The 18,918-nt window shown below is 43.0% G+C and overlaps 1 protein-coding gene across 1 annotated transcript in view; it reads left to right on the top strand.

Annotated features, from left to right (window-relative positions):
* Positions 1-18,918, top strand: part of LOC121530672 (zinc finger matrin-type protein 4) — a 167,755-nt gene that overhangs the window by 18,690 nt on the left and 130,147 nt on the right. The window contains exon 2 of the mRNA XM_041835811.2: positions 2,485-2,586. Within this exon, the coding sequence (XP_041691745.1) occupies positions 2,485-2,586 (102 nt within the window). The remainder of the gene's footprint in view (positions 1-2,484; positions 2,587-18,918) is intronic.

Genomic DNA, 18,918 nt, shown 5'->3' with positions numbered 1-18,918 from the left:
GTCCTCAACGTCTCATCAGAACGGCTGTCAGTCAAAACCCATACAGCGCTGTGAAGCACAAAACCAGAGCTCTGACATCATATATAGCATGTTACTGTACAGCCACTATGTTCTAATTTAGGTGCTTATTAGTGCCCAAATCTGCAATTTTCAACCTGTATAAGGGTATGAGTGTAAAGGGTTACAGGTTGGCCTTTAAGTATATAGTGTGTGGTGGGCTGATAGAGTTTAGAGGATTATAGCTACTGTGTCACAAATGGTTCCCTATCCTCTATATAGTGCACTACTTTTGACTCGGGCCCCTGAGCCACATGCTTCTTACTCATTACAGATCACAGTCACATACCCTAGCTGGGAAAACATCCTGCAGATTCTTCACTTACATTTGTCAAAGATTTTACAGAATCAGTTAAATTATTGATTGTTTTAGAGAAACGTTTCGCTTGTATCGTTAACCAATTGAAGTTTAAAGGGGCAATCTGCAGTTCTAACAATAAGAAAGTTTCAACCCACCACTGTTTTGGTATAAAGCTGAGTGATGTGGCTGGAGAAATGTAACCACTCTCAAATTCATAAACCGAGCTATGGATGCAAGGACTGACCATCTATGATATCAAAATTATAGTTTTAACCATGTTTGAGGCGAAACAGTTACATTGTTTACAAACAAAGGAGTAAAGCCATCTTATATTTTGGGTTTTGATGGGGTACGATAGTTGAACTAAGCTCATGAGGCATTTATTAGTTATAGTGCCTTCAGAAAGTATTCACACCCCTTGACTACACACAATACCCCATAAGTGTTATGTTTTTCTATTTTTTTTTAACAAATTCATTAAAAATGAAAAGCTGAAATGTCTTGAGTCAATAAGTATTCAACCCTTTTGTTATGGCAAGTTCAGGAGTAAATATGTGCTTAGCATGTCACATAATAAGTTGCATAGACTCACTCCATGTGCAATAATAATGCTCAACATGATTTTCAATGACTACCTCATCTCTGTACCCCACACATACACTTATTGGTAAGGTCCTTCAGTCGAGCAGTGCATTTTAAACACAGATTCAACCACAAAGACCAGGGAGGTTTTCCAATGCCTCGCAAAGAAGGGCACCTATTGGTAGATTGGTAAAAAGAAAAAAAGCAGACATTGAATATCCCTTTGAGCATGAAGAAGTTATTAATTACACTTTGGATGGTGTATCAATACAGCCCGTCAATACAAAGATACAGGCATTTTTCCTAACTCCGTTGCCAGAGAGGAAGGATGAGGGCAATGGAGACTTTAAATCAGTTACAAAGTTGAATGTCTGGGATAGGAGAAAACTGAGGATGGATCAACAATATTGTAGTTACTCCACAATACTAAAATATTCCAAAACATGCATCCTGTTTATAATAAGGTACTAAAGTAAAACTGCAAAAAATGTGGCAAAGAAATGAACATTATGTCCTGAATGTAAAGTGTTATGTTTGGGGCAAATCCAACACAGCACATCACTGAGTACCACTCTTCAAATTTTCAAGCATGCTGGTGGCTGCATCATGTTATGGGTATGTTTGTCATCGGCAAGGACTAGGGAGTTTTTTTAGGATTAAAAAAACAAATGGAATAGAGCTAAGCACAGGCAAAATCCTAGAGGAAAACCTGGTTCAGTCTGCTTTCCAACAGACATTGAGAGAGAGAGAGAGAGAGAGAAAGAGAGAGAGAGAGAGAGAGAGAGAGAGAGAGAGAGAGAGAGAGAGAGAGAGAGAGAGAGAGAGAGAGAGAGAGAGAGAGAGAGAGAGAGAGAGAGAGAGAGAGAGAGAGAGAGAGAGAGAGAGAGAGAGAGAGAGAGAGAGAGAGAGAGAGAGAGAGAGAGAGAGAGAGAGAGAGAGAGAGAGAGAGAGAGAGAGAGAGAGAGAGAGAGAGAGAGAGAGAGAGAGAGAGAGAGAGAGAGAGAGAGAGAGAGAGAGAGAGAGAGAGAGAGAGAGAGAGAGAGAGAGAGAGAGAGAGAGAGAGAGAGAGAGAGAGAGAGAGAGAGAGAGAGAGAGAGAGAGAGAGAGAGAGAGAGAGAGAGAGAGAGAGAGAGAGAGAGAGAGAGAGAGAGAGAGGGGAGAGAGAGAGAGAGAGAGAGAGAGAGAGAGAGAGAGAGAGAGAGAGAGAGAGAGAGAGAGAGAGAGAGAGAGAGAGAGAGAGAGAGAGAGAGAGAGAGAGAGAGAGAGAGAGAGAGAGAGAGAGAGAGAGAGAGAGAGAGAGAGAGAGAGAGAGAGAGAGAGAGAGAGAGAGAGAGAGAGAAAAAAAAAACCTACTCTGCATTTGTTACTGCCATCACAGTGCTTGATATAATGAAATATTGATTAAATAACTATCTTAGTATGAAATGACATTATGTCCCTTCATTGCACTTGATCCATTCAGGCATATTATATCCTGTGTTATTTATATATTAAATTAAAATGTATATTTCATGTGGTTGTTTGTATCTCCTCTCTCCCACCAGATGAAGTCTACAGAAGTGGACCAAGGGCTTTTCACAGACACCTACTGCAAAGTGTGCAGCGCTCAGCTCATCTCCGAGTCCCAGAGGATCGCCCACTACGAGGTATGGAATACTTGAAGAGTTTCATTCAGAAACGCTATATATCCATTCAGAAATGTAGGTAAATTAACTTTTATTGTTTAAATAAATTACACTGAACAAAAATATAAACAAAACATGTAAAGTGTTGGTCCCGTGTTTCATGAGCTGAAATAAAAGATCCCCAAAATTTTCCAGACGCACAAAAAGCTTTTTTCTCTCAAATTTTGTCACACAACACAACGCCACAGATGTCTCACGTTTTGAGGGAGTGTGCAATTGGCATGCTGACTGCAGGAATGGCCACTCGAGCTGTTGGCAGACAATTTAATGTTAATTTCTCTACCATAATCCGCCTCCAATGTCGTATTAGAGTATTTGGCAGTACATCCAACCGGCCTCACAACCGCAGACCACGTGTAACCACACCAGCCCAAGACCTCCACATCCGGCTTCTTCACCTGCGGGATCATCTGAGACCAGCCACCCGGACAGCTGATGTAACTGTGGGTTTGCACAGCCGAAGAATTTCTGCACAAACTGTCAGAAACCGTCTCAGGGAAGCTCATCTGCGGGCTCGTCGTCCTCACAAGGGTCTTGACCTGACTGCAGTTTGGCGTCGTAACCGACTTCTGTGGGCAAATGCTCACCTTTGATGGCTTCTGGCACACTGGAGAAGTGTGCTCTTCATGGATAAATCCCAGTTTCAACTGTACCGGGCAGATGGCAAACAGTGTGTATAGTTATGGTATGGGCAGGCATAAGCTATGGACAATGAACACAATTGCATTTTATCTATGGCAATTTTAATGCACAGATACCGTGACGAGATACTGAGGCCCATTGTCGTGCCATTCATGATAATGCATGGCCCCATGTCGCAAGGATCTGTACCAAATTCCTGGAAGCTGAAAATGTCCCAGTTCTTCCATGGCCTGCATACTCACCAGACATGTCACCCATTGAGCACGTTTGGGATGCTCTGGACGTGTACGACAGCATGTTCCAGTTCCCGCCCATATCCAGCAACTTCGCACAGCCATTGAAGAGGAGTGGGACAATATTCCACAGGCCACAATCAACACCCTGATCAACTCTATGCGAAGCAGATGTGTCGTGCTGCATGAGGCAAATGGTGGTCACACCAGATACTGAATGGTTTTCTGATCCACACCCCTACTTTTTTTTAAAGGTATCTGTGACCAACAGATGCCTATCTGTATTCCCAGTCATGTGAAATCCATAGATTAGGGCCTAATTTATTTATTTCAATTGACATTATATGAATTGTAACTCAGAAAAATCTTTGAAATTGTTGCATGTTGCGTTTATATTTTTGTTCAGTGTATGAAAGAGATTTATGTGTTTTTTCACCACCTAATCATGGTATGGTGTTGTTCAAAGATAGACATGTATTTGTTTAAAATCACTTGATGGTTTCATTTCAGATAGACAAAGAATCATGTTTTTTTTTGCAAAATGCTATATATCCGCCTCACTCTCAGAATAATAATTAGTACTGCTAGGTTTTACAGAGTAAAATGTAACAAATAGCTAGTGTCGTGGAAATTCTCATACAGGGACACTCGATGTCAATCTTAGATGAATCATTGTTTATTGTCAGCGAGCTGGAGAGGTTCCAACAAACTTAATGCACCATAGTGAACGTCTGTCAGAAGCTCTGCTGGGGCAGTCCCAGCAGTTGTCTTATATACGGCTATACACAGACAAGTTATATTTGCATGATGTAGCATAATTAATTAATCATTACCGTTTTGTTTCATTCATGTGACCAACCAATACTGGTTCATAACATGTGACAGACCAATACCGCCGAGGCTTCTTCTCTCTAAGCTGAGACCTTGAAACTGAGATATCTTTCGTTCTCAAAACAAGGTCTGGGCGTACTGCCAAATTGCAGATACTGATAAGTGAGGATTCGTCCAATCAGTCACTTGCATGAACACAGAAATTGGTTATTAGAACAGCACATGAATAGAACACAGAAATTAGTTATAAGGAAAGCACAAGTATAACATTCCCATCACACTATCCTACTTTTTTTTATAAAGAACTGTACAAATCAATATGTATATAATACGAGATCTGTATGTAAAACATTTACATTTGAGTCATTTAGCAGATGCTCTTATCCAGAGCGACTTACAGTAAGTGCATTCATCATAAGATGGCTAGGTGAGACAATCACATATCACAGTCAAATATACAGGATATTAACATTAAATTCTAGCTAAACAATGGATATACAGTCATGGTCAAAAGTTTTTGTATTGGTCTTCACAAAGTTTGCTGCTTCAGTGTTTTTAGATATTTTTGTCAGATGTTACTATGGTATACTGAAGTATAATTACAAGCATTCCATAAGTGTCAAAGGTTTTTATTGACAATTACATTACGTTTATGCAAAGAGTCAATATTTGCAGTGTTGACCCTTCTTTTTCAAGACCTCTGCAATCCGCCCTGGCATGCTGTCAATTAACTTCTGGGCCACATCCTGACTGATGGCAGCCCATTCTTGCATAATCAATGCTTGGAGTTTGTCAGAATTTGTGGGGTTTTGTTTGTCCACCCGCCTCTTGAGGATTGACCACAAGTTCTCAATGGGATTAAGGTCTGGGGAGTTTCCTGGCCATGGACCCAAAATGTCTATGTTTTGTTCCCTGAGCCACTTAGTTATCACTTTTGCCTCATGGCAAGGTGCTCCATCATGCTGGAAAAGGCATTGCTCGTCAACAAACTGTTCTTGGATGGTTGGGAGAAGTTGCTCTCGGAGGATGTGTTGAAGTTGCTCTCCTGAGTGGCGCAGTGGTCTAAGGCGCCGCATCGCAGTGCTAACTGTGCCACTAGAGATCCTGGTTCGAATCCAGGCTCTGTCGCAGCCGGCCGCGACCGGGAGACCCATGGGGCGGCGCACAATTGGCCCAGCGTCGTCCAGGGTAGGGGAGGGAATGGCCGGCAGGGGATGTAGCTCAGTTGATAGAGCATGGCGTTTGCAACGCCAGGGTTGTGGGTTCGATTCCCATGGGGGGCCAGTATAAAAAAATATGTATTCACTAACTGTAAGTCGCTCTGGATAAGAGCGTCTGCTAAAATGACTAAAATGTAAAATGTAAATGTACCATTCTTTATTCATGGCTGTGTTCTTAGGCAAAATTGTGAGTGAGCCCACTCCCTTGGCTGAGAAGCAACCCCACACATGAATGGTCTCAGGATGCTTTACTGTTGGCATGACACAGGACTGATGGTAGCACTCACCTTGTCTTCTCTGGACAAGCTTTTTTCCGGATGCCCCAAACAATCGGAAAGGGGATTCATCAGAGAAAATGACTTTACCCCAGTCCTCAGCAGTCCAATCCCTGTACCTCAGTCTGCCCCTGATGGCTTCCTCACTGCCCTTCTTGACACCAGGCCATCCTCCAAAAGTCTTCGCCTCACTGTGCGTTCAGATGCACTCACACCTGCCTGCTGCCATTCCTAAGTAAGCTCTGCACTGGTGGTGCCCCGATCCCGCAGCTGAATCAACTTTAGGAGACGGTCCTGGCGCTTGCTGGACTTTCTTGGGCGCCCTGAAGCCTTCTTCACAACAATTGAACCTCTCTCCTTGAAGTTCTTGATGATCCAATAAATGGTTGATTTAGGTGCAATCTTACCAGCAGCAATATCCTTGCCTGTGAAGCCCTTTTTGTGCAAAGCAATGATGACGGCACGTGTTTCCTTGCAGGTAACCATGGTTAACAGAGGAAGAACAATGATTTCAAGCACCACCCTCCTTTTAAAGCTTCCAGTCTGTATGAAAATGTATGCACTCACTAACTGTAAGTCGCTCTGGATAAGAGCGTCTGCTAAATGACTAAAATGTAAAATGTAAATGTAATGTTATTCTAACTCAATCAGCATGACAGAGTGATCTCCAGCCTTGTCCTCGTCAACACTCTCACCTGTGTTTACGAGAGAATCACTGACATGATGTCAGCTGGTCCTTTTGTGGCAGGGCTGAAATTCAGTAGAAATGTTTTTGGGGGATTAAGTTCATTTTCATGGCAAAGAGGGACTTTGCAATTAATTGCAATTCATCTGATCACTCTTCATAACATTCTGGAGTATATGCAAATTACCATCATAAAAACTGAGGCAGCAGACTTTGAACATTTTATATTTGTGTCATTCTCAAACGTTTTGACCACGACTGTACAGTGTCTTGCAAAAAAGCTAATTTTCATAGACATCTAAAATCTATAAATAAACAATCTGAGAACACCCATAAGCATTCGTATCTAATGAAAAAACACTTGAAAAATTGGTGTATATAGCGTTTTGGAAATAAACTTTTCACTTACTGTTCTACAGTAGGGATGCTCGTCCCCCAGCAGTCTGAACTCTGTATACAGAGCAAGACACGACACACCATAATGAAGATCAGTCGTATAGTAGATCACCTGCTGGGTGTCAACAAACTATGGCGATTCAACATGTGGTATTGTCTGTAAATGAACATAAAATGACGGCCGATGTTCTGTAGTGAGAGGCGATAGGACGACTCACGACGCACCTGCTGTGCACGGCCGACGTTCATGTTAGTCTATCTTTTAAAGAAAGGGAGACAGCTTACCAGACGATTCAACCATTATTAACCAAGGCTTAGGTCATACTGTTTGTTCTGTATCAGTCAGAGCCGCTCAGCAGCAGCAATCCCAAACAGCAGAAGGCTGCAGTTCTAAAATGTCAATAAGCACATGACTCACCTGGTTTTACCCAAATATTCTTAATTATTTAGTTAAAGTGCTGACGAACAGCAAACACTGTCTGGCCCCATTGCTTACAGAGTACAGATACCTTGAATTTTCTTCTGCTTGACTACCAACACCTCATAGAATGGCTCTAAAATATGAACACCGACTCTTTCAAATTAAAATGCATGCCAGCACCTGTTTCATTCCACTCCAAGCACAACGGCTGGCTATCGGGAGGTAACTGGGCTCGTCTGTATTACAGATGCTGCCTTTCACTCACTGTCACACAGTCAGATGGCCAGAACAGAGCGTCTGACTGCACTGCAGGGCCCATGGTGCATCTGTATGGACATCAGGAATAATAGGAGCTGAAGGGACTCATATGAGACTTTGTTCATGCGGTTTAAGTATTAATCAGAATGCTTGCCTTGCCCACACCGGACCGGTCACTGAGGTTGCTTCTCACTCACTGACTCAACCCTGTCGCACCGACTCTTGCATAGGGCAGGAGCAAAGGCTCTCCACAACTGCTGGTCTTGGCTATCTTCTCCACCGTGCCCCAGCTCTGCTGATGTTGTTGGAGTTCAGTCTTGTTTGTTTGCTACGGTAGCAACTATACTGCTGAACGCTTTGAACGATGCTACACTTAATACTGATATTTCTGATAGCTTTTAAATATTATATACTGTATATACTTTGATCATGTTTTAGATTATTATAATTATTTAATTGTATCACTCATTCTCTGTGTAGTCTGTGTTAATATGAGACAAACTGTGTTCCAAGTTCAGAATGTGTGCAATGACAGTCCATTGGGTTTCAATTAGGATGATGACGTGTTCAGAATATGTGTTTAGTCCAGGGTTGTCAAACTCATTTTGCCCCACAAGCCGCATTCAGGCTTGACGAGGTCCGGAGGGACGCACTGAAAACTGGTTATATTTCCTGACCGTCAAAATTTGCTAAAAATAGTCCGCTATCCATCGCTTTTGGTATTTTTGATGCTCCCTGATTGTCTAGCTTTTGATACAGTGATTCTTAGCAAGCTGGACAGAGTGAAGAAACTGTATAAATGTAGGTTCATTATAATTTTTTACACATTTTAGATTTGGTTGTAGTAATTGTAAAGGTCAATTACAGCTGTGTTGATCTCAAAATAATTTCTGGGTTATTCTTTTCTATAGTTTTCTCTCTGCATTGTAGGGAGGGCTCGTAATTAAGCATTTCACTGTTGGTCTACACCTGTTATTTACGAAGCATGTGACAAATAAAATAATATTTGATTTGATTTGATTTACAGTGCATTTGGAAAGTATTCAGACCCCTAGACTTTTTCCACATTTTGTTACTTTACAGCCTCATTCTAAAATTGATTAAATAGATTTTTCCCCTCATCAATCTACACACAATACCCCATAATGACAAAGCAGAAAAGTGTTTTTAGAAATGTTTGCAAATGTATAAAAAAAATAAAAACCGGAAATATCACATTTACCTAAGTATTTAGACCCTTTACTCAGTATTTTGTTGAAGCACCTTTGGCAGCGATTACAGCCTCGAGTCTTCTTGGGTATGACGCTACAAGCTTGGCACACCTGTATTTGGGGAGTTTCTCCCATTCTTCTCTGCAGAGCCTCTCAAGCTCTGTCAGGTTGGATGGGGAGGGTCGCTGCACAGCTATTTTCAGCTCTCTCCAGAGATGTTCGATTGGGTTCAAGTCCAGGCTCTGGCTGAGCCACTCAAAGACATTCAGAGACTTGTCCCGAAGCCACTCCTGCATTGTCTTGGCTGTGTGCTTAGGGTCGTTGTCCTGTTGGAAGGTGAACCTTTGCCCCACTCTGAGGTCCGGGGCACTCTGGGATCTGTCTGAACTTTGCTCCGTTCATCTTTCCCTTGAACCTGACTAGTCTCCCAGTCCCTGCCGCTGAAAAACATCCTTACAGCATGATGCTGCCACCAACATGCTTCACCATAGGGATGGTGCCAGTTTTCCTCCAGACGTGACGCTTGGCATTCAGGCCAAAGAGTTCAATCTTGGTTTCATCAGACCAGATAATATTTTTTCTCATCAGACTAGATCATCTTTTTTCTCATGGTCTGGGAGTCCTTTAGGTGCCTTTTAGCAAACTCCAAGCAGGCTGTCATGTGCCTTTTACTGAGGAGTGGCTTCTGTCTGGCCACTCTACCATAAAGGCCTGATTGGTGGAGTGCTGCAGAGATGGTTGTCCTTCTGGAAGGTTCTTCCATCTCCACAGATGAACTCTGGAGCTCTGTCAGAGTGACCATCGGATTCTTGGTCACCTCCTTGACCAAGGCCCTTCTCCCCCGATTGCTCAGTTTGGCCAGGCGGCCAGCTCTAGGAAGAGTCTTGGTGGTTCCAAACTTCTTTCATTTAAGAATGATGGAGGCCACTATGCTCTTGGCGATCTTCAGTGCTGCAAACGTTTTTTGGTACCCTTCCCCAGATCTGTGCCTCGACACAATCCTGTCTCGGAGCTCTACGGACAATTAGTTCGACCTCATGGCTTTTTTTGCTCTGGCATGCACTGTCAACTGTGGGACCTTATATAGACAGGTGTGTGCCTTTCCAAATCATGTCCAATCAATTGAATTTAACACAGGTGGACTCCAATCAAGTTGTAGAAACATCTCAAGGATGATCAATGGAAACAGGATGCACCTGAGCTCAATTTCGAGTCTCATAACAAAGGGTCTGAATACTTATGTAAATAAGGTATTTCTGTTTTGAATTTTTTATACATTTTCAAAAATGTCTAAAACCCTTTTTTTGCTTTGTCATTATGGGGACCATAAGTAGATTAAAGGTGGTGCACTATATAGGGAATAGGGTGCCATTTGGGAAGCAGCCTATGTAATCAGTCTAGAGCAGGGCCAGGGCTGCTGCACTTTTATTTACTGCATTAGCATGGGGAGGGATGGATGGTGCAATTGCCTATACAATGAGAGAGAAAGTAATCTGTTGTACAGCTAAAGGATATTGAGGAAAACATAGCTAAAATGCTCTCAATGCTCACCAAAACAAACTAACAAACTGTTACAATATGTTGTTAAAAAAGTAGATTTGGTCGAAAGGAAAGTAGTCTATCGTGTCAGATATGCATATACAAGCTGGGCACATGGACGAACAGGACAACAAAATGGGCCTTTTGGCAGCAAAGGTGCAAACTTTAGAAGATGAACTGGACTAGCAAGAAAACATAATGAGACAAAAATAATATGAGAATATTGTCCCTACCGGAAGACGAGGCAATAGGAGACTTTTCCAGCTACGTGATCAAGCTCATATCACAGGAGCTTTGTGTGGATGTATCACCGGAGGATCTGGAGTGATGCCATCGGTTCGGCATGAAACAGAAGAACTCTAAATACCCTCACATGGTAATCTTTAAGCTGTGGAACTATCAGATCAAAGTCAACATTCTGAAGGCACAGGGGGGAAAGGAGATTAAAATCCATGGCCAGTCCATTCGATCTGTCTGCTAAACTGAGGATAAAACGAAAGCAATTAATTCTGATCAGACAGACTAGAGGAAAAAGGAATGAAGTCTGATTCCCGCCAGTGCTGTGGGTATGGAAGGGAACACAGAGGATGGAGTTCACAAGCTCCGATGGAGCCCTGAACAGGCTGCAGGAAACCTTTCCAGTTGAAAGAGAGCCCAGTGCCCTGAGCAGAGGCAGAAGCGGAAAAAAGAGATAAGCACACTAGGCTACGTACAGTGATGCCCAAGACCAGCTTATCGTAAGTAGAGACAATGTTCTTTCCCCCTCCCCCCAATAAAAATCTAGACTCTATTGTCCCCAAGTAACTGTTCTTCTCTAGGAAGTAGAAATGGAATTTGCCAATGAGATACATGGACACTGAAAATACAATATAAAAGAGGAAATAAAGCAAGTTTGTCAATAATTGTCAATAATTGTTCTATGGACATGTGTGTTTTTGTTGGCAAGAGGGTGTGAGTAGGTGTATGTGTCTGTGCATATGAATGAGAGCGTGAAGGAGGATGAATATGCATATGTGTAGAGGGGCAAGAGAGAATCGGTGTGTGGAGGCATAGAGTATAAGTTGTGTATGAATGAAGGAGAATGGATGAGTAAGTACAGTTGAAATCGGAAGTTTACATATACCTTAGCCAAATACATTTAAACTCTGTTTTTCACAATTCCTGACATTTAATCCTACTAAAAATTCCCTGTTTTAGGTCAGTTAGGATCACCACTTTATTTTAAGAATGTGAAATGTCAGAATAATAGTAGAGGGATGTCACGATCGTCGGGAACAGAGGACCAAGGCGCAGCGTGGAAGGTGAACATATCTTATTTGAGTAATACCACGAACAAAACAATAAACGATAACGTGACGTCCTCGGTTCAGACACAAACCTAAACAGGAACAAGATCCCACACCCCACTGTGGCAAACAGACTGAATAAATATGGTTCCCAATCAGAGACAACCAGCAACAGCTGACACTAGTTGCCTCTGATTGAGAACCACTTTGGCCAACCTAGAAACACAACAACTAGAATCGACAAAGGAAACTCACACCCTGGCTCAACATACAAGTGTCCCCAGAGCCAGGGCGTGACAGTACCCCCCCCTAAAGGCGCGGACTCCGACTGCGCCAACCAAATACCACAGGGGAGGGACCGGGTGGGCACTCCGCCTTGGCGGCGGATCCGGCTCCGGGCATGATCCCCACTCCCTCTCTAACCCCCCAAAGTACCCCTGGTCCGGTCTGGCCCTACTGGCCGGAGCTGGACCGAACACTGGTGGAGCGGATTGCTCCAGCTCCGGCGTGGAGCAGCTGACCGGTGCCGGACCAGGCACCGGTGGAACAGGCACGGGCCGGGCCGGGCTGGCGACGCGCACCACTGGCTTGGTGCGGGGAGCAGGAACTGGCCGGGCCGGGCTGGCGACGCGCACCACTGGCTTGGTGCGGGGAGCAGGAACTGGCCGGACCGGGCTGGCGACGCGCACCCCTGGCTTGGTGCGTGGAGCAGGAACTGGCCGGGCCGGGCTGGCGACGCGCACCACTGGCTTGGTGCGGGGAGCAGGAACTGGCCGGGCCGGGCTGGCGACGCGCACCACTGGCTTGGTGCGTGGAGCAGGAACTGGCCGGGCCGGGCTGGCGACGCGCACCACTGGCTTGGTGCGTGGAGCAGGAACTGGCCGGGCCAGGCTGGCGACGCGCACCACTGGCTTGGTGCGTGGAGCAGGAACTGGCCGGGCCGGGCTGGCGACGCGCACCACTGGCTTGGTGCGGGGAGCAGGAACTGGCCGGACCGGGCTGGCGACGCGCACCCCTGGCTTGGTGCGTGGAGCAGGAACTGGCCGGGCCGGGCTGGGCTGGCGACGCGCACCACTGGCTTGGTGCGGGGAGCAGGAACTGGCCGGGCCGGGCTGGCGACGCGCACCCCTGGCTTGGTGCGGGGAGCAGGCACTGGCCGGACCGGGCTGGCGACGCGCACCACTGGCTTGGTGCGGGGAGCAGGAACAGGCCGGGCCGGGCTGGCGACGCGCACCATTGGCTTGGTGCGGGGAGCAGGAACAGGCCGGACCGGGCTGGCGGCGCGCACCATTGGCTTGGTGCGGGGAGCAGGAACAGGCCGGACCGGGCTGGCGACGCGCACCACAGGCTCGATGCGAGGGACAGGAACAAGCCGGACCGTACTGGGGACACATACCACTGGCCCTACGCAGGGATCAGGAACGGGCCGGACCGGACTGGTAACACACCCCAGTACCTCTTGCCGTGCCTCTACACTTTCCTTCCCCTTTAATACCAGTGGCCCCCGTAACCTGGCGGCCTCCTCTGCCAACCCGCTGGACCGCTCTATCGCGGCCTCCTGCTGCCCCGTCGTCCACGGCGTGAGCCCCCCCCTAAAAATTTTCTGGCTGGCTCTCCTCTTGGACCAGGCCTCCATGTCTCTAGCCAGACACTCACTCCACTGCTTCAAAGTCCAACCTCTCTGCTCTTCACTTGGCTTGGCCCAGTCGAGACTCTTACTCCACTGCTCCAATGTCCAACCTCTCTCCTCTTCACGCTGCTTGGTCCAGTTATGGTGGGATCTTCTGTCACGATCGTCGGGAACAGAGGACCAAGGCGCAGCGTGGAAGGTGAACATATCTTATTTATTTGAGTAATACCACGAACAAAACAAACGATAACGTGACGTCCTCGGTTCAGACACAAACCTAAACAGGAACAAGATCCCACACCCCACTGTGGCAAACAGACTGAATAAATATGGTTCACAATCAGAGACAACCAGCAACAGCTGACACTAGTTGCCTCTGATTGAGAACCACTTTGGCCAACCTAGAAACACAACAACTAGAATCGACAAAGGAAACTCACACCCTGGCTCAACATACAAGTGTCCCCAGAGCCAGGGCGTGACAAGGGAATGATTTATTTAAGTTTTTATATCTTTCATCACATTCCCAGTGGGTCAGAAGTTTACATACATTCAATTAGTATTTGGTAGCATTGCCTTTAAATTGTTTAACTTGGGTCAAATGTTTCGGGTAGCCTTCCACAAGCTTCCCACAATAAATTGGGTTAATTCTGGCCCATTCCTCCTGACAGAGCTGGTGTAACTGAGTCACCAGTCCCTCCTGCAGCAAAGCACCCCCACAGCATGATGCTGCCACCCCCGTGCTTCACGGTTGGGATGGTGTTCTTCGGCTTGCAAGCACCCCTTTTTTCCTCCAAACATAACGATGGTCAATATGGCCAAACAGTTCTATTTTTGTTTCATCAGACCAGAGGACATTTCTCCAAAAAGTATGACCTTTGTCCCCATGTGCAGTTGCGAACCATAGTCTGGCTTTTTTATGGCAGTTTTGGAGCAGTGGCTTCTTTCTTGCTGAGCGGCCTTTCAGGTTATGTCGATATAGGACTAATTTTACTGTGGATACAGATACTTTTGTACCCGTTTCCTCCAGCATTTTCACAAGGTCCTTTGCTGTTGTTCTGGGATTGATTTGCACTTTTCGTACCAAAGTACATTAATCTCTAGGAGACAGAACGCGTCTCCTTCCTGAGCGGTATTACGGCTGCGTGGTCCCATGGTGTTTATACTTGCATACTATTGTTTGTACAGATGAACGTGGTACCTTCAGGCGTTTGGAAATTGCTCCCAAGGATGAACCAGGTCTTGGCTGATTTCTTTTGATTTTCCCATGATGTCAAGCAAAGAGGCACTGAGTTTGAAGGTAGGCCTTGAAATACATCCACAGGTACACCTCCAATTGACTCAAATTATGTCAATTAGCCTATCAGAAGCTTCTAAAGCCATGACATCATTTTCTGGAATTTTCCAAGCTGTTTAAAGGCACAGTCAATTTAGTGTATGTAAACTTCTGACCCACTGGATTTGTGATACATTGAATTATAAGTGAAATAATCTGTCTGTAAACAGTACTTGTGTCATGCACTCTCCCCAAGTAGACCCACACCAGCCACTATACTTTAATTTACAAGGTAATACAAGCCAACCACAGTACTTAAGTGGCAGTCTTTCTTCAATGTATGTATAATTACATAATCCACAGTTTTTTTGGTACATTAGCAGAGGAGTTGGAGCTTAAAAGCCCTAAAAATGCATAGTGCCTCAAGTACAAAGACGTAATTTTTGTTCAATGTCTACTCAGTCCACATGCCCACACACTCTATACACTGAGTATACCAATCATTTGGAACACCTTCCTAATATTGATTTGCGTTCCACAGGGTTGCTGGCCCAGGTTGACTGCAATGCTTCCCACAGTTGTGTCAAGTTGGCTGGATGTCCTTTGGGTGGTGGGCCATTCTTGATACACATGGGAAACTGTTGAGTGTGAAAAACCCAGCAGCATTGCAGTTCTTGACACAAACCGGTGCACCTGGCACCTACTACCATACCCCATTCAAAGACACTTACAGTTTTTGTCTTGCCCATTCACCCTCTGAATGGCACACATGCACAATCCATGTCTCAATTGTCTCATGGCTTAAAAATCCTTCTTTAACCTGTCTCCTCCCCTCCACTCTCGAGTGTGACAGGAGGTGCTTATTCCCAATCAACAGTTTGTACCATGAAATACAGAGATTATTGCTGTATGAAAGGTCAGGCCAAACTAAAGCCATCGATAAGGAATCATAGCATTCACCTGGTCAGTCTATGTCATGGAAAGAGCATATGTTCTTAATGTTTTGTATTCTCAGTGTATATGTAATGTATACAATAACTATGTATTCATGCTATGATCCTCCCATTCTATGGAATGCCCACAGCCCTCATATAACATGTCTGCTATAATGGTTAATTTTGATTCTATACAAGTAAAGACCAACAAAATCCTACTTATCACATGGAATGTGCACGGGCTCCATGATAATAAAAAAAGCATATGGTTCTCGAACACTTAGAGTTGTCAGCAGATGTGGTTTTCTTGTAAGAGTTACATTTAAAAATATATATATTTAAAGAGGAGCTGGGTTGGAGAGACCTATGCTGCCACCTACTGTAGTAACAGCAGAGGTGTAGGCATCCTGATAAATAAGAATAAACCATTTTCCCACACGGACCAAGAAGGCCATTTTCTAATGTTGAATTAGAAAATGTATTAAAGACGTCAACAAAAAAATGAAAACCTTTACCATTACAAATGTAGACAGAGGCGTGAGAAAAGTCGACCCCCGATATAATCTGGGATGCCTTTTAAGGCGTACATTAGGGGAATGGTAATCTCATACTTGGCAAAAGGTAAATCTGATTTAGAAATGAAAATGTAATAAAAATAAAAATGAAATCACTCTTATTAAAATAGGTAAAGAAGAACAAAACATTTCGGAACTTAAGTAGGAATACAATCTTTTTATTTTGAAGAGAGCCAACAATTACAGGTTAAACTAAAATAAAGAATATTACTTAATGGCAAATAAACCTGGTAAATATCTCGCAGCTCTCACAAATAGAATACACGCTAAACAATTTATAATTTTAAAAGATAAAGATACAAATGCGGTAATTAGAAATAACGTGATTAATTACCATTTTTAAAGCTTCTATGAAAATGTATATGTCAGAATTAAACAACAGTTTGAGAGATCAAACTGATCAAACCAACAAAATCCAACTTATCACATGGAATGTGCACGGGCTCCATGATAATAAAAAAAGCATATGGTTCTCGAACACTTAGAGTTGTCAGCAACAACCCTGAAGCAATTATCAGCAGACAAAAAATAATCACTAAAAACAGAGATCCCCAAAAAGAAATATTAGATACTGTTAAAACATTTGTTCAAAGAAAAGCACCAGGAATGGATGGCTTTCCCATAGAATTCTATTCAACCTTTTGGGACATTGTAGCACCCCTATTTACACAAATGACAACACACATGTCACTCTATTCAGTACTTCCTATTTCCATGTATCAAACGGTTATTTCAGTTATAATAAAACCAGGAAAATCTGGAGAGTCCCGTACTGATTATAGACTGGTGGAGGCTGCTGAGGGGAGCACAGCTCATAGTAATGGCTGGAATGGAGTCAATGGAATGGTATCAAAGATGTGGTTTCCATGTGGTTGATACCATTCCATCGACTCCATTCCAGCCATTACTATGAGCCATCCTCCCCTCAGCAGCCTCCACTGTTATAGGCCCATAAGTTTAATAAATTGTGTTAATAAAATATTAACAAAGCTTATAAGCAATAGAATGGCAGACTTGATACATATCAATCAAACAGGGTTTATTAAAAATAGACAAACAAATACAAGAACATGTTTCAGTTTAATATAATGCGCAAAAAAAGAAGAAGATATGAACGCAACATACAACAATTTCAAAGATTTTACTGAGTTACAGTTCATATAAGGAAATCAGTCAATTGAAATACATGAATTAGGTCCTAATCTATGGAATTCACATGACTATGCATGGGTGCAGCCACTGGGGAGCCAGGCCCAGCCAATCAGAATGAGCTATTCTCCACAAAATGGCTTTATTACATAGAAATACTCCTCAGTGTAGATTTATCAATAATGTTGATGCCGAAAAAGCTTTCGACCATCTTGAATGACCTTTTCTATTCAAGACTTTGGAAGCTTTAACATTCCAACTGAAATAATACATTTAATAAAAATATTATATAAATGTCCTGAAGCAAAAATAAACACAAATAATATACATTATCTGATTAAATTCCTTTAGAAAGGGGCACAAGACAGGAATGTCCCTTCTCCCCCCTCCTGTTTGCACTGTCAATTGAACCGCTTGCAGAAAATAATTAGACAGGACCCAAACGTAACAGGTATCAGTAAACATGAATATAAACTAAACTTATTTGTAGATGATCTCCTGATATACCTGACCAATATTTAAAACTCAATGCCCCCTTTGTTAAAAATATTTTCTAAATACTCTACAATCTCAGGATATAACATTAACGTGGAAACCCCCCGAAATAATGGCATTAAGAAAAATAATAACTCACGATCTACAACAATCCTTTAAGTGGACCACAAAAAAATAATAAATACTTAGGATGCTAAATAAGTGACAACAAATATATAAATATACATTTATTACATTACTGAACAATATGAAAGCACATCTAATTAAATGGAACAATCTTCCCATAAATCTTAGTTAGAATAAACCTATTCAGAATGGCATGGCTCCCCAAGTTTTTGTATTTATTTTCGGTAATACCAATTACCCCACCGAAGACAGTCTTTAAAAAAGTATACTCGGTCATAACAGACTTTATATGGGCAAAAAAAATTCATAGAATAAAAATTTACGTTTTGCATCTTCCCAAGTCTGAGGGTGGTTTTAACCTTCCAGACATGGAAATGTATCAACTCACTACCCAAGGCTTTTACTTGCGACATATAGTTAAATGCACTAAAGAGGAACAATGGGGACATATTGAAGATGCTTGTGCTCATCCCTAGAATCTTTCTATGTGTCTATTTTCAAAGGATAAAGCTAAGAACATTAATAACTTAATAGTTAAGAATACTATAAAAATATGGAAGAAAATGTAACATATATATCACTCCATAAAAACACAACCTTGTGGAACCTTGGATAGCTTTTCAGAATTCACCAATAAATTGGTCCACATGGAAAACTAAAGGCATAGAAACCGTAAATGACTTGGTAATAGGAAATAGATTTATTTCCATGACAGCTTTAAAAACCTATTTTTGATTGACCAATGTAGTTCTTTACAAATACATGCAACGGAAAAGTTTTTTATATCACAAAATGTTGATTTTGAAGTCTTTTGGATATCAAATCAAATGTTATTTGTCACATACACGTGTTTAGCAGATGTTATAGCGGGTGTAGCGAAATGCTTGTGCTTCTAGCTCCGACAGTACACTAATATCTAACAAGTAATATCTAACAATTTCACAACATATACCCAATACACACAAAACTAGTAAGGAATGGAATTTAAGAAAATACACATACAGTGGGGAGAACAAGTATTTGATACACTGCCGATTTTGCAGGTTTTCCTACTTACAAAGCATGTAGAGGTCTGTAAGTTTTATCCTAGGTACACTTCAACTGTGAGAG

Source organism: Coregonus clupeaformis, chromosome 18 (genome assembly GCF_020615455.1).
Source record: "Coregonus clupeaformis isolate EN_2021a chromosome 18, ASM2061545v1, whole genome shotgun sequence".
NCBI classification, from domain to species: Eukaryota; Metazoa; Chordata; class Actinopteri; order Salmoniformes; family Salmonidae; genus Coregonus; species Coregonus clupeaformis.
This window is presented reverse-complemented; position numbering and strand designations above follow the sequence as displayed.